The sequence below is a fragment of the Cavia porcellus genome, unplaced genomic scaffold (genome assembly GCF_034190915.1).
Source record: "Cavia porcellus strain 051 isolate PalLab524CR breed Dunkin Hartley unplaced genomic scaffold, mCavPor4.1 scaffold_27, whole genome shotgun sequence".
NCBI classification, from domain to species: Eukaryota; Metazoa; Chordata; class Mammalia; order Rodentia; family Caviidae; genus Cavia; species Cavia porcellus.
The window spans coordinates 43,933,564-43,949,412 of record NW_026947510.1 but is presented as its reverse complement, the minus strand read 5'-3'; the positions used below and the strand labels follow the sequence as shown (position 1 = coordinate 43,949,412).

Here is a 15,849-nt window from a genome sequence, read left to right as displayed (position 1 = left end):
GATCAGTAATCTTTCTCACAATTACTTCTTTCCAAAAAAATTGCAAAGGCCTTTTGTAGGGCATTTTCTCTAATAATTTCTTGCTGAATTTATGGTGCATGCTGAAATTTCTTTCTTGTAAGTCAAATACTGAATGAAAATTTATTATCTATTGCTAAGTATTTGGTTCTATACAGTTTATTTATTTATTTATTTAGGTTTTTTTCTTTTTTATTGGTACTGGGGATCAAACTCACAACCACACACTTGCAAGGCAGGCGCTTATGCTGCTGAGCTAAATCCCCAGCCCCCAGTTCTATACAATTTAAACAAATTTAGATTATCCTATAAACAAAAGAGAATAATACTAAGTTATAAATAAATCTTAATTTAAACCATTCAAAAGAAATATACATTGACTAACTTCAGATTAAAGAAGTCTGTCAAACTATAAAAGTTCATCATTTGGTATCTAAAAGAAACATCCAAATGATATTTGAATAAACAAAGATTTTTTAAGAAAAACATTAGAAGAGCAATGGACAGAATAAAGAACCTAGAAATAAACCCACTTAAAGTCATAAGGTTTTAACCAAGGTGCTTACAAAGAACAGTGGAGGACAGTAAACTATACTGAAAAAACATGTAGAAGAATAAAACTAACCTCTATCTCTCATGTTAAAAACATACACTAAAAAATAAATCAACTCAGCCAGGCAAGGTGGCACATGCCTATGATTCCAGCACTCTGAGAGGCTGATGCGGGAGGTTCAAAACTTTTAGCTCAGCATAAGCAGTTCTGTGACTTGGTAAGACCTTGTCTCAAAAAAAAAAAAAAAAAAATAAAGATGAGCTGGAGATGTTCCTCAGTGGAAAGGCCCTGGGTTCAACTCCTGGCAAGGTTTGTTTTGTGTTTAAATGTCTCCCCAAAGGCTCATGTAGTCATGGAGGTGGCTGGGTCTAGTGCTTGTGATTGTCCAGTGCTAGGATTGGTGACATGAATGCTGCACCCGCCTAGGAGAGGTAACCAGCATACAACATAAGGGAGAAAAAGCTTGTTCTCCCCCATTTTTGCTCTGGCTGCTTTTGTAAGCCTTGAAGTGTTGCCCCTGTGCCATGCCACCCTGCCTTGGAGCCAACTGATTATGGACAGAATCCTCCACAAACAGTGAGCTAGATAAACGTTTCCTTACTTCATTTTGAGTATCAGCTATTTTGTCCCAGCAATGAGAGAAAAGTAACCAAGACAGCACCAAAAAATAAAACAAAAGCCGCAATTCAAAATGTATAAATGTCGGACATGAAAATACTAGGCAGAAGCAGGGGAAATGCTCTTCGGGATATTGGTTATGTACAATGATACTATTGGATAAGTTATTCAAAAGCATAGGCAACAAAAAAATAAGAAAAACCATTTTTTCTAAACTAAAATGCAATCAAACTGAAACGATAACCTGTATGATGGAAAAAATACTTACAAATTATTTGTCTAACAAGGGATTAATATTTAGAATATTTAATAACAGCAAAAATACTAACAATAATAATCTGGTTTTAAAAGAGACAAATGATATGAACTAACATTTTTGAAGAAGATAGATGGTCCACAAGCATATGGGAGAGAATGTTCCATGTAACTATAATCATAAACTGCTGTAAGCTATCTTGCTCCAGTTGGAATAGCTATTATCAAAAGACAGGCTGGCAAAAATGCAGAGAAAGAAGAATTTTTATATAGTATTACTGGTGATGAAATCAGGACAGCCATATAGAAAACAGCTTGGAGTTTTCTTAAACCCTAAAAATACCATATGATTCAGCAATCCCACTACTGGGCACATATCCAGAGGAAAGGATATTGGTATGTTGAAAAGGCATCTATAATCTCATGTTTATTGCAGTATGATCAGTAGTAACTTTTGGTCAGGGGCACATACCTGTAATCCCAGCACTTGGGAGCCTGAGACTGAGGCAGCAGGCCCAAGCCCAACCTAAGCAAGCAGTGACTTAGCAAGATCCTGTTTCAAAAAACGTAGGCAAGGGTGCACTGGGGCTGAGGATGTAGCTCAGTGGTAGAGCAACCCTTAGTTTGATCTCAGGACCACAAAAATGAAGAAGAAAATAAAAGCTGAGCTATATGTTATACAATGTAGGCGTTCATCTATGAGTTAATGGCATGGCACATACACATCAGGCCATGGCCTTCAGCCACAGGAAGGAATAAAATCCTGTTTCTGCAGGCAAAATGAATGAGCCCAGAGAACATTATTTTAAGTGAAATAAGAAAAGATCTACAAGACAAATGCCACATTTTCTTAAATCATATGAAAGCTAAAAAAGTTGACCTCATAGAAGTAAGAGTATAAAATGGTCATTAACAGAATCTGGAAGAGTAGGCGGGGAGAGAGGCAACAAGAGGTTGGTTAACAGGTACAAAATTACAGAGACGTTAGTTCTGTTATCCTTTACCATAGGAGGGTGACTACAGTTAAAAATAATTTATTGTATATTTCAAAACAGCTACAAAAGACTACTTTGAAATGTTTCTAACACAATAATAAATGCTTGAGGTGATGTTTATACTAATTACCCTGATTTCCTTACACTGGATATCTCACAATATTAAACTGCATGCCATAAATATGTAGTTATTATGCATTAAAAATGTAAAAGAATAAAAGGTAAAAATTATAGCTGGCAAGCTATTTAATAATATAAACTGATACATTAAAGTCAGACAACATAGACAAAGTTACAGGTGTTATAACTGTAGGTAAAAAATCCCTCTTGACAAGCATGTGTAAATATCATATTGTCTTACTAGTGTGAGAAGCTGAAAGAAACTATCTACACAAAAGATAGCCATGAAAGTTAAACTACTGATTTTTCTGAGCTTTCTTAAAAGTTTGAGCTACTATTCTTTGGATGATTAAATGCAGATGTCTTGTACCCTAAGTAACTGATTTGATAACAATATGCAATATATATACCATTGTTACCATCTAACTGTATTTTGAAATTTTGTTTTCTTCTTTTGCTCTTTAAAATAAAATAAACAGAAAAATTAAAAAGTCTCTCCTGATAAAAGACTGAATTTGTTCTGATGAAATTCTATATTTAATAGAATTCTATATTTAAATGCATCAGATAATACAACTTTCTAAAAATGACACTGCTAACACAGAAAGACACCACAGATGAAAACTACAATAAATTTTATCAGTTAACTGACTCTGATCTCATACAGAACTCTTCCAGAACATACACAGGAGAGTGGAATATCCTTCAATTTGTTTTCTGACTAGAATAATCTTGATGCCAAAGCCAGATAGTGACAGTACAAAAAAAAAAAAAAAAATTACAGCATAATTTTACTACCGCAAAGAACAAAGTCTTAAACAAAACTAAGAGATCAATGTAGAGAGGATTTTATGTCACTGAAACTATTCTGTATGACACAACAATGGCAGCATACACAATGTAATGGTCAAAGCCCACTGCACTGTACAACATCAAGAGCAAACCCTAAAACTGGATTTTGAGGGGTGCCAGGCAGCGTAGGTGCATCAGTCTAAGAGATGCACCCCTGCTGCACATCGGGTCAATGGTGGGGGAAGTCATAGATGAAGGGGAAACAGGGAAATTGGTCATTTTTGTTACAAACCTAGAGCTGCTCAAAAAAGAAAGTTTGTTTAAAAAAACAAAACAAAAACTCAAAATAGCAAAAGTGGCTGATCACAAAAAACACTACTCATGTAATTCACCACATTTGTAAGTTAATAGAAACACAAAATGCTCAATGGACATACATTTGATAAACTCAACACTCACTCATAATCAAATTTCTTACTGAAGTAGGAATAAGAAAACATTTCCTTAATACATACACCTTCCAAAATCCTAATCAAACATTCTGGTATTGTTTTTTTGTTTTTTATTTTTTTTGTACTAGAAACTGAACTCAGGGCTTTGCACATGCTAAGCAAGTGTTCTACCACTGGGCTACATCCCCAAGCCTTCATCAGATTCTTTTTTTTTTTTTCCTTTTTTCCATTAACAGTGGAAATCAGAAGTATGTATTTTAAAAGCCTGAGGTGTAATTCCTTCTACTTATCACTATACTGCAGACACTAGCAAATACTATTAAAGAAATATTGGAAAAATAATAAAGAAATGGAAAGAAAGAAACTCTGAGATGATTTACAAAAAATTGATAATTACCTTAGAAATTCAATTTCATCCCTATCTTAGAAAATTTTCTATATAGAAACATGTTCTAGCCGAGTATAGTGGGAGCATCTATGATCCAGCTACATGCAAACTGAGGTAGGGCTGCAAATTCAAAGCCAGCCATGGAAACTAAGCAAAACTTTGTCTCAAAATAAAATAAAATTTAAAAGGACTGGGGCTGTAGCTCTAGTAGCAGCATGCATGAGGAAGATCCTGGGTTCAACTCTTAGTAGTTGTTTTTTTTTGATTTTTAAAATTTTTTTATCATTGTTTCACCCAGAGTTCAGTCTACTGCCACTTGCACAAAACGTGCTGATGTATAGGCATGGAGTAAAGTTTAGTGGCAAAACTCTGGCCAACCATGCCCAAGAACTATAGTCTGGGTCTAAACCAAGGGCCGATGGGTTAAATAAAGGCTTGGTCCTCAGTGGCACTGTCAGGAAGTGGTGGGATCTTCAAGGGGAGGACTTGGGTCCCTGTGCTTCCTACCATGACACACTTGTGGCCACTGGACTTCACACAGAAACTCCCAAAACTGCAAGCCAAAAGAGACCTTTCTTTCTTATAAGATGATTCTCAGCTACTTTTGTCATAGTAATAGAAAACTGACTGACATAGAAGGCCTCAGGTTCAATCCCCAGAACCACAAATAATGAAAACTAATCTATTATTGGATGAGCAGAGTTTAAAGTATGTAATTACATTAGCATGTCTTGCTCCTTTCATTGAACAAATCTGACCAAAGTGTTAAAGGCAAGACAGTAACCAATATTATCTACTCTTCATGTACAGAGCTCCATATATGAGCTTAGAGTCAAGTGCTTTTCCTAAAATTATTTCCAGTTGGTTGTGCAAATGTGTAAAATCTTCCACTGCTGTCCTTCCCACTTTGTTGCCTATTAGTCAACTTTGTGGTTTAAAAATTACGAACTTTTGCTCTAGTTCTTTCACACATTTTAAACTTTCAAAGTGGCTAACAGTAAGAAGAGATTAAATATTTACATATAAAATACCCACTGTTGGTTGGCATGTGCCTCAGTGGTAGAGCTCTTGCCCACCTGGGTTCAATCCCCTGCACCAGATAACAAAATTTTTTCCTTAAGACAGCAGCTACTCTACTACACCTAGTGAGTATACACATACTCACTGTGTTTCCTATTCCCAAAGGTCCTTCTACCATCTGCATCATCCATTATCCTTCCCCCGTGACCCTGTCATACCTGTAATCAGGCACATATGAAATACCAATGCTGATGGCCCAACACCACAACCCTCAACGTTTTAGGCAGCAATATTTAACCACTCTCCCATTGTGGATTCTCTGGTTTTGGGAGAACCCTATATTCCAACACAGTGGCTTTCTACTTGCTTACCTTTCCCCCTTCCCAGTCTTAAATCTAATGGTATGGCATCAACAAATTTATCACTCCCTAAACTCTCTGAGTCAGGCATAGTGATGCATGCCTAACCCAGTACTTGGGAGACGAGGCAGGAAGACTGCTATGAGTTTGAAGCCAGCCTGGACTACAAAGTGAGACCAAAGCCAAAACAAACAAACAAAAACAAGCAAAAAACAACTCTCTGGATCATACACCTTTCACTGTATTCACCTAGAAAGATCTGTGGCTGTCCCAATTATTTACTTTCTAACTTATGAACTTCTCTCAAGAATGCATAAATACGTAATGAGTTGTCCACCTTTACTAACGAGATAACATTCGATACTTGGTATTTTAATACATTGGTGACATGTTTATCATGGAAACTGAATTATAAATGTCTAACAAATATTTACTGGACTTCTAAAAATAGAAAAGCACATTCTATATCCCTCAAAACTCCCTAATAACTCCCTAATAAACAAAGCCCCCAGAGGAGGGTCCAGGAAAAAAGAATAAATAACCTTATTTATGAGAGTCAAAGATTAATTGCTCTAGTAAAAAAGAATTTTCATTTGTGCCTATTTAAACTTCTGTAATAAAAATTTTAGAAAAGTACACCAAGGATCTCCAAACAAGCTGGGCATGGTGGCACACACTTGTAATCTCAAGACTCAGGAGGCTCGGGCAGGAGGATCATGAGTCCAAGGCCAGCCTAAGCTACACAGGGAATTTGAAGCCAGCCTGCCCTAGAAAGTGAGAACTTGTTTTTTAAAAAAATGAGAGAGAGGAACAAAGAAGTAAAATTAAAACTCCTGTATAAACAAATTTCTGTATGGTCTGTATTAGCAATCACTGAGATGTAATAATACCAACAGTTTAAAGGAGGAAAGGTTAAACTTTTTAACTTCTTTTATGTTTCTTAACTTTTAAGAATTTTAGAATTTTTATTAGTACATGTTTGCAGTATATAATGAATATATTCATTCTGGAGAATTGGTACATAACATATTCTAATTCTTTGTATTTCCTTCCCACCTCTCTTTATCTCATGGTCCCTTTCCCATTTGCAAAAGATCTCTCTCTCTGTTTCCTATTATTTACCTTAAATTATTTATGCTTTGGGTTTTCCATACAAAAGAAACCATGCAATACTTAAGCTTGTGTGTCTCATTTATTTAACTTCACATTACTGTCTCAGGATTCATCAAGAGAGCTTTAATTTGGCTCATAGTTTCACAGGTCTCAGTCCATGGTCAGCTAGTTGCAAGGCAGAAACCTCATAGTGGAAGAGGATGGGAGAGCAAAGATCTTCAGTTTATGCTGGCTGGCAAGCAGAACAGGGAACAGCACAAAAGAGGATGGTGTGAGAGAGCAGATAAAATATCCAAGGTCCTGCCTCTATAACCTACCCAGACATACCCAGAAGTATAGTCTGCTAATCCTGTAGGCAGCTCTCAAATCAGGCAAGTAGACACAACCACGCTTAATAACTGCATTTCACCTTGTATACAAGACACTCAAACGTATTTCCTTACACTATACTTATTCTCCAGATAAACAAACAAGTTAGTAATTCTGCACATTATAACCTTCTAACCTATAACCAAGAATACACTGATCTCTTCCTAAAAGTCTCAACAGTTCCAGCATTTTTCAAAAATCCAAATCAAAGTTTCTTCTGAGTCTTACAGCAAACTCTTATCTGTTAATCTCTGTAAAAATAAAAAACAAGTTTCATAATCCAATGGCATAAATACTCTCACTCCAGAAGGAGTACACAAATGAGTAAGACCAAAGCAAGACCAAATCTCAGCATGGCAAACATCCAGGCCTGTAGTTGGGTATCTTGCCACCTGAAGGGTGAATGAGATGTGAGTTCTAGAGAGCTGGGTGGGGATGGGGGTGTCACCTCACTGCTACAGCCTTCTTGGTTGCAACACACATGGCCTCTCCCTAGGATTGCTTCTGCTCACAGCCTGCAGTTTATTCAGAAGACGTTCCAAGTTCCAGGCATCTCCAGCTTCCTGGGATGTCGCTGTACCTTCAGATATCTTACTGCCCTGCCAGTGGCTCCTGGTTCAGTTTTCCAGGCCTTTCTCTGAAATCTGGGTAGAAACTTTCCTGACTCCACAACTCCTACATTCTGCATGGTTGGAAACCCAGCATCATGTGGATGATGAGGTCTACTAACAGCTTGAGCAGTACTCAAGGTCCCTTTGTATCATGGCTTCAATGGTCTCTGCATGACAGAATGCCTGAGCAATGAAGTAAGTCACAGGGAGTCAATTCCCCAGGGGACCTTTATCCAGAAGGTGACAAAATGGTTCTCTTCTCAAAAGATTTATACTTTTGCACCTTTGTGCTCACAATGTGTGGGGTCTTGGTGATTTCTGAGATGTTCTCAAGGCATCTTTCTTTTTATACCTATATACAGATCTTGCCTTTTTTTTTTTTAAGTGGTGCTAATCTCTTCAACAATGACACCATTTTGGGGCCCAACTTTACATATGATCCCTTTAGAATTTCAAACCAAAATCTAGGTTTTAAAATATTTCAGTCCTGCTTCCTGTTTCCAATTCTCACTATATACCTAGGAAAAGGCAGCTAGCAGTACCCATGCCACAGCCTAAACACTGGGCTTTTTTGAAATTTCCTCCATCAAATTAACTAGTTTGTCACTTTTAAACTCAGGCTCACATAAAGTCTTAGAACATGGGCAAATCTTTAAGAAAATGTAACACACATGGTCTCTAATATATTTTCTAATACAGTCCTCCTTCCCAGATGAAACCTCCTAAATCTGGCCTTTGCATTCCTATCAGCATTCTAGCCTTCTGAATTTTTCATCTAGCTCTCCTTAGAACATTCTAGGGGATCTCCAGTCTGCAGTTCCAAATTTTCCAAACTCTTACAAACCAGTTCCAAAGGCTTCTGAACTATAGTCACATGGTATACTCGCAGGAAAGACCCCACTTCTCGGGTACCAATTATCTTTATTAGTTAGCCTTACTATTGCTGAGACATAATACGTGACACCTACAGTTTAAAGGAGGAAAGGTTTAATGTGGCTCATAGTTTTGGGGGATTTGGTCTGTGTTCAGCTAGTTCCAAGGCTGAGCATGGCAGAAGGGTGTGGGTAAAGCAAAGATGCTCAGGTTATGACAGCTAGGAAGCAGAGCTAGGGAAAAGCACCTGAACAGAAGGGCACAGGCCAGATACATTACCCAGAGTCACATCTCCATGATCTACCCAGACACATCAAGAAGTGTGCTTTACTAATTCACTGTATGGCTCCAAAGCCAATCAAATTAAAACAATAAAGTTTATTCATCAACTCAAAGACACAGTATATAATCAGTAAAGTTTATTCACCAAGTCAGACATAGTATACAATCAGTACTATACCTATGATCAAGTGTAATCTTATATTTGATAGAGGAACCATAAATGTCACTGGTTCCGTAAACTTTTTAGCATATGCTACATCAGCTACCAAAGTGCTGCAATTTTTTTCCTCCTTGTATCTACAACATTTTCCAGTGTGAATTTATGATCCCTCACATCTTAAGTTTTCCAGTTCTTGAGTCTAGTTTTGTGACTATCTTTGGCCAACAGAGAGCAGTAGAGATGATGAACGTAGGCCTTAAGAGACCTTGAATGCTTTTGTTCACTTGCTTGGATAACTCTCTTCATCAGACAGCAGGCCTGAGCTAGCCTCCTAAGAGGATGAGAGACTATATGAAAGAGAAGTAGGTCACTCACACCATGCCAGATACACATACTTATGCACATACCTATGATAAAAGTTTAATTTATAAATCAGGCACAGTAAGAGATTAATAATAATAAAATAGAACTAATAATATGTTGTAATAAAAATTACATGAATGTAGTCTCTCAAAATATCTTACTATATTTTACTCACCTTGTGATGATGTGGGATGATACATACAGTAAGTGCATACAGATTAAGTGAAGTAAATGATGCAAACAATGAGAAAACTGTTAGGCTACCATGTAATGGTTACTTGAATCAAAGCACTGTGACAGTATGCTGGTTGATTTGTTAATCCAGGTTCTATCAAATGACTTTCGTGTAGGTAGTATATACAGTATGGATATGCTACACAAAAGCATGATTCATGTCTTGGGCAGGATGGAGTAGGGTCATATAAGATTTCATTGCACTACTCAGAATAACACATAATTTGAAACTTATAGGTTGTTTCTGGATTTTTCACTTAATATTTTTGGGCTACCACTGACCATGGTTAACTATAATCACAGATCAGAAACTACTATAACGCTACCCCAGATCAGCAACAGTAGAAACTGCCCGACCAACCAGGGATGTGTATGTAATTATACACTACAGGTGGTTTGATACCACTGAGTTTTTGGGTTTTTTTAAACACAACAATACAGCAAGATCTTAATTCTTCTTATCTATTCTACTGTGATGATCTTACTTTTCTCCATTAATTTTTGGAGGAATTAAAGGCAATAATTGTGAAATTTTTTAATTTCAGGGTTTTCTTCTGCAATGAAGCTTAAATAGCAGGGCAGATACAAACTGCTACATACAGAAAGGATGTTGCCTATAGTGATAATACTGCTTGTTTCCAATTTGATGTTTCTTTTAAAACATGCTAGGAAAGAAATAGCATCTGGACTGAATATCATTCATTAATAACAATAATAGGAGGCTGGCCTGATATGTAAAAATCCAGATTACTAGGCAAGTGATCAAAAGAACCTGGGACTTTCTATGTAAGAAAAACAAGGGAGTAGAGTTCCTCATCATTTTACCATTCTTTTCTGAAGCACAAAATTTTCTGTGTGAACAACTTCCAAGAAGTAAAACACATTTATTTTTCCTATTCACAAAGGAATTTCACTTTTAGCACTGTCTTTTACCTCCTCCAAACGTGACTAAATTTTGAAAAGTAGACATAATAAGTACATTGAGTTTACATGCTACCTTCCCTTCCCACTCATCTGGGTAAGCATAAAAGGTTTATTAACTTGAACTGGACTAGGCGTGTCCTACCCTGTGGGGTTGTTCCAAGAATCAAATGGGAGAGAAGAGATTCAGAAGGAATGTGACCCTGGTTGGCCTATGGCTCACAGCTCTTAGTCCCAGTCTACTTAACCCACCACTATCACGGGCTCTGCTGTGGCAGCCAACAATGTGTGCATGACAACACATGATTTGTGCTACCTCTGAAAGCCAAAACCTGAGTATTAATATATTATCACGTACCTATATGTTTACACAGTTGCAATCCAAACTTGCTTATTCCTTTTATTAATGATGAGGGGTTCCATTTTTTTTTTCTTTTCCTTCACCATCCACTCCCTTGTCTGATAATAATAATTTATTCTAGTTAAATTCATTCATTTCAAAAAGATTATAAAGTATCTTTTTCAAATACCAGCAACACCTACATTAAAAATTGCCTTTCATAGCACTCTTGGCATACTTTATCATATGCTGCTTTCAATATGCTGTCCTCTTATTTCAGTTCCAGCCTCCTAAGTACTGTTCCTAAGTGTCCCTAGTATTACAATGCCTGAAATTCTTCATTTCTGAAGGACATATTTAAGATAGGCCCTGTCTTTTATCTGCAGCCCTAGTTTAGACCAAAAAATAAAAATAAAGCCATAACCTTTTAAAAGAGTTCTCCTTAGTATGACTGGGCATTTCCCAAAGAAGCTGATTATTTCTTAATCATGGAGCTTTCTTAAATAGAAGGCAGCAACTTATTAAAGTCAAACACGTGCATCATTAGGAATATATTTCAACAAACACTTATTAACTAGCATGTGTTAATAGTTTCTATGTTCACTGAGATATAAAATCTTCACGAAATAAAGCCTTTTTATTACTGATACATTATTAGCAAGACATGCAGTTTCACATGTTTTCCAGAAGTGATACTCTTCCTCTTAGACACCTACTATGAATGTATAAAATAAGTATTCATGTATTTCATATCTATACTTTTTAGTTTTACTGCTTCTCAAAGTCTGTTCATACAGATTAACTCAAGCATCATCTGCTTAGGCAAGACAGAAACTACCCTCTCTTTTTCATACAAGTAGAAACTGGCATACAACATAATCAATTTTATGAAAGTATTAAGGCTAATAACGCTAAGAGAGCTATATCTGCCCCATAACTGTTTTTTACTCATGCCCATGGGGTTATGATGATGTATAATTTGTCAAAAAACTAAGAGCATGCTCCTCCTGGCCAGTCTAACTGGCCTACAAAGGGACCTAAATCACATTGTGCTATGAACTGACAATTTCGTAATTAAATGCACACTGTCACAACTACTATTTACGTTTATTTTAACTCATAACAAAAAAGGCCTTAAAAATGTGTGAGATATAGACAACAATACAGGTATATCATTTACAAATAAATATGTACACAATGAGAGTATTTACCAAAAACTATTTATTTGTAGGTTCAGTGGCCTACAAATAAATATGTAACATAAACCAGTAAGAAAAAATAACTTAACAGAAGACAAAAAGTATCAGGAATTCACAAAAGAGAATCAAATGGGCAGCACATGCTGGAAATGGGGCTAAATCATGGAAATCAGAAATAGGCCAGACAAGAAGACACCACTTTGCCCAACAGATTAGCCAAAATTTAAGACTGGCAATACCAACTGCTCACAGGAATGCCAACAAAGGGTAACCCTGTGCACTGTTGATGGGAGGGTAAAACAGTGAAGAAAGATGCCAAATAGTAAACCTCAAGGAGTAAAACCTTAAATCAATCTGAATGTGATTGGCAAGTGGCCCCAAGAGCACATTCCCGACAGTGAATGCACTGTTACCATCTGAGGCTTCTGATTTATTATACAGTTTTATATACTTCTTTTACTACTTAAAAAAAAAAGCCATCCTTATAAAAAAGACAAACAAGTAATGGAAAGGAAGTGGGGGGAAAAAGGAACCTTGTATATAGCTGATGGGAATATAAACTGGTACAACCATTATGGAAAACAGTATGGAGATTTTCCCCTAAAATTAAAATAGAACTATCATTTGTAGTGAGAGCAGATGTAATTGGGATTTACTCAAAGATAATGAAATCAGCATCCTGTAGAGATACTGGTGTTTTGTATTCATGCGGTATCAGTGACAACAGCCAAACTACAGAAATAACCTAGGTATTTAACAACAAATGAATAGGTAAGGAAAATGGAATGGGATATTTAGTATTCAGCCTTTTTTTTTTTTAAAGGACACTCTAGAAGGGACAGGGAAAAACAACAGACTCATAGGGAAAGCAGGCAAGCTTTGGTAGCCTCGCTCTGTGACTTCAGAAGTCAGGGAGGGAAACCCTTGGCTGCCATAGAAGCACAGAGTCATTTCTCCCACAGTGAGGCTCCATCACTACTTGTATTGAGCTGCTTTCCACACCTTTCCCTACTCAAGACACCCAGCCCAGGGCTGGTTTCTATTTTTTCTTCCTCAGAATTCTACACTTGCTCTTTATTTTCCCAGGTCCAACCCTGAGCCAACCATGTATTTCAACTATTCCTTCTGCAATGTAAGGCAAAAATTTCCTTGGAGAGAACTGGCAGTAACATTTCTTTTCTCTCTTTGCACACGTTCAGGTTCACTGTCTTCCTGACCTTCAGAACTCTGCACTACCCTGGAAGAGCACAGGAAACCTCTGATTTGCTAGTCTTTTGCACCCTACCTTTCTATGGTGAACTGTTTTCCTCTAACTGCATGTCTCCTGAGACCCTGCCAATGCTGGTGCTTTGGCTCCAACTAGAGAGTCTGTGAGGACTGATGGGCTGGTATGTGCTCCAGGAACAGACACGTGATCCAAATTGGAAAAAGTTCTTGTAAAAGATTTTTTTATTTGGAACTAGAAAGGAACCTTAACCTTAAGTTGTGGATTAAAAAGTTACAAGAGTGCATTAAGAGAGCTGTGAGGAATCATTTTCTTGTTAGGTAGACAGAAGCTTTCTGTGGCCAAAAAAAAAAAAAGATAGGGGCTGGGGATTTAGCTCAGTGGCGTAAGCACCTGCCTTGCAAGCAGGCGGTCATGAGTTTGATCCCCGGTACCGACAAAAAGAAAGAAAGAAAAATGAATAAGGGTCTTCAAGAATTCATCAGTGAGTCAGGCATAGTGGTGCATTCCTGCAGTTCCAGCACTCCAGAGGCTGAAGCAAGAGGATCATTCCAAGTGTGAGACTAGCCTGGGCTACAAAGTAAGCTCAAGGCCAGTCTGCACTGCACAGTGAGACTTTATCTTAGAAAAAGAAAAAGAAAAACAGAATTGACTTGTGACTTGTGCAATTAATGTAGAAAATGAAGTTTTCTTTTGGTTTATACTAGTTGGCTTTGGGTAACTGACATTTATAACATAAGAGCCATGCCTACAAGAAAACAGAAATGACAAAAGACTTTTGGATTAAAAAAGAAAAAGACCTAGTTTTCTTACAATCTATTCTAGATGTTCATTTCAAACATAACTTGCCCATTGTACACCAGAACTGGACAAAGATGACTACAAGCCTGCTTCTCTGATTCAAAGAGCTATCACTATGGGCTGGGGGTTTACCTCTGTGGGGTTAAGTGCCTGTTTGACAAACCTGAGGTCATGAGTTCGATCCTTGGTACAAAAAGAAAAAAAAGGTACCAAATTCTCTTGGATGCTTCACTTCTAAAGTTACTGGCCACCTCAGAATTTTTTTAGCTGGGTGTGGTGCTGCACATCTGTAATCCCAGCTCTCAGGAGTCTGAGGCAGGAAAAGGACCGTGAGTTCAAGGCCAGCCTGAAGTACACAGTGAGACTTTGTCAAAACAAAACAAAACAAAACAAAACAAAAAACACACCAAAAAGACTAAGAAGGAGGCAGAGGAAGAAGAGAACATGAAAGAAAATGAAAAACAAAACAAAATTCACAAGTAGCTCACAGACTACTCCTGAATGGCCAGAGTTCCCCTGTGGGTCTAAAATGGCCATCATCAGCCTAGTAGCACACGTAATCCCAGCACTCTGGAGGTCAAGGCAGAAGGATTGCTGAGAGTTCAAGCCCAACTTGGGCTACATAAATGAGTTCAAGGTCATTATGCACAACATAGTAAGACTCTATCTCAAAATATTAAAAAAAAAAAAAGTCTATCATCTGCACCTCTTGAAGGTCACTTGCTGTTTCTCTCAATTTCCTACTAACTAGTCCCCTCCAACCTTCCCTGATCTCAGCTTTAAGATCTGGCCTACGTTTGCTTTACCCATGACACTACCTACAATAGTACAGACTTCACCATTCCCTTGTTTTCCTGAAACCACAGAAGTATCTTCAGCTCGTGCCTGAACCACGCAAATTTTTTAATGGAAATGGGGTGGTCAACGGCGAGATCTGAGTGTCGGTTTCTCCCAAGAGGCCTTACAGGTCCACGTATCACCCGGCTTTGTCATGCATCAGGTTGTACAATCAGAGCTCTGAACAGATCATATGTGACTCGCAGAGTAGAATCACACAAATTTGAGACACAGTTGATTTGTAAATTTATATTGAGATAAATGTCACATGGAGAATGTATTTAAATTTCACCGAGGCAAACTAACATTTCTGAATAGCACGATTATAAAAATTCTTTCATTCAAGCAACAAAACACTTACAGAGGATCTACTATAGCAAAGGTTTAGGTGCAAAAACTGAAAATCCAGCAATGAATAAGATCACTTTTCATGAAAATATTCTACCATCTGGAGTGTGGGGGAAACCAGTATTAAACAAGTGTTTCTTGATTCGAACATGTACTTTTTAAACATATTAATGTTTATTTAACATAGTCATGACTCTTTTTTCTTCCCTAAAAAGCTGTCATCAAATCAATGGTGTAACTTACGATTACTGGCAGCTTAAAAGAAATATGGTCATTACACAATTCAATATTTAATCATAATCCTGTTAAGTGCTGAGAAGGAGAAACATAAGGAGAGACTGTGATGGAGGCAGAACTTTTTCTCCAGGGGCACACTGCGGGCCCTTGAGAAAATCATAGGAGAGTACTGCGGGGGATACTCCTGAAGGGCGAAATCAGACAGGGTCCTCCTCTCCTCGGCGAAGCGGCTTCCTCATGAAGTCCTCACAGCACCCAGCGAGCCCCAGAGACACCTCGCCCGTACTTTTCTGATTTCACTTCCTTTTCTCCACACTTCCTGATCTTCATAGGCTGGCTCTATTTTTCTTGCAACACTTACATATT

At 37.5% G+C, this 15,849-nt stretch overlaps 1 protein-coding gene across 21 annotated transcripts in view; it reads right to left on the bottom strand.

Annotated features, from left to right (window-relative positions):
- Plekha5 (pleckstrin homology domain containing A5) overlaps positions 1-15,849 on the bottom strand; it is a 237,595-nt gene that overhangs the window by 211,506 nt on the left and 10,240 nt on the right. Inside the window, exon 4 of one of the 21 annotated variants that reach the window (XM_063238320.1) lies at positions 8,667-9,325. The exons of the other annotated variants lie outside the window; for them this stretch is intronic. Within the exon in view, the coding sequence (XP_063094390.1) occupies positions 9,310-9,325 (16 nt within the window). The 3' untranslated portion in view covers positions 8,667-9,309. Of the gene's footprint in view, positions 1-8,666; positions 9,326-15,849 lie in introns of those variants that run through there. 21 annotated transcript variants of the gene reach the window in all.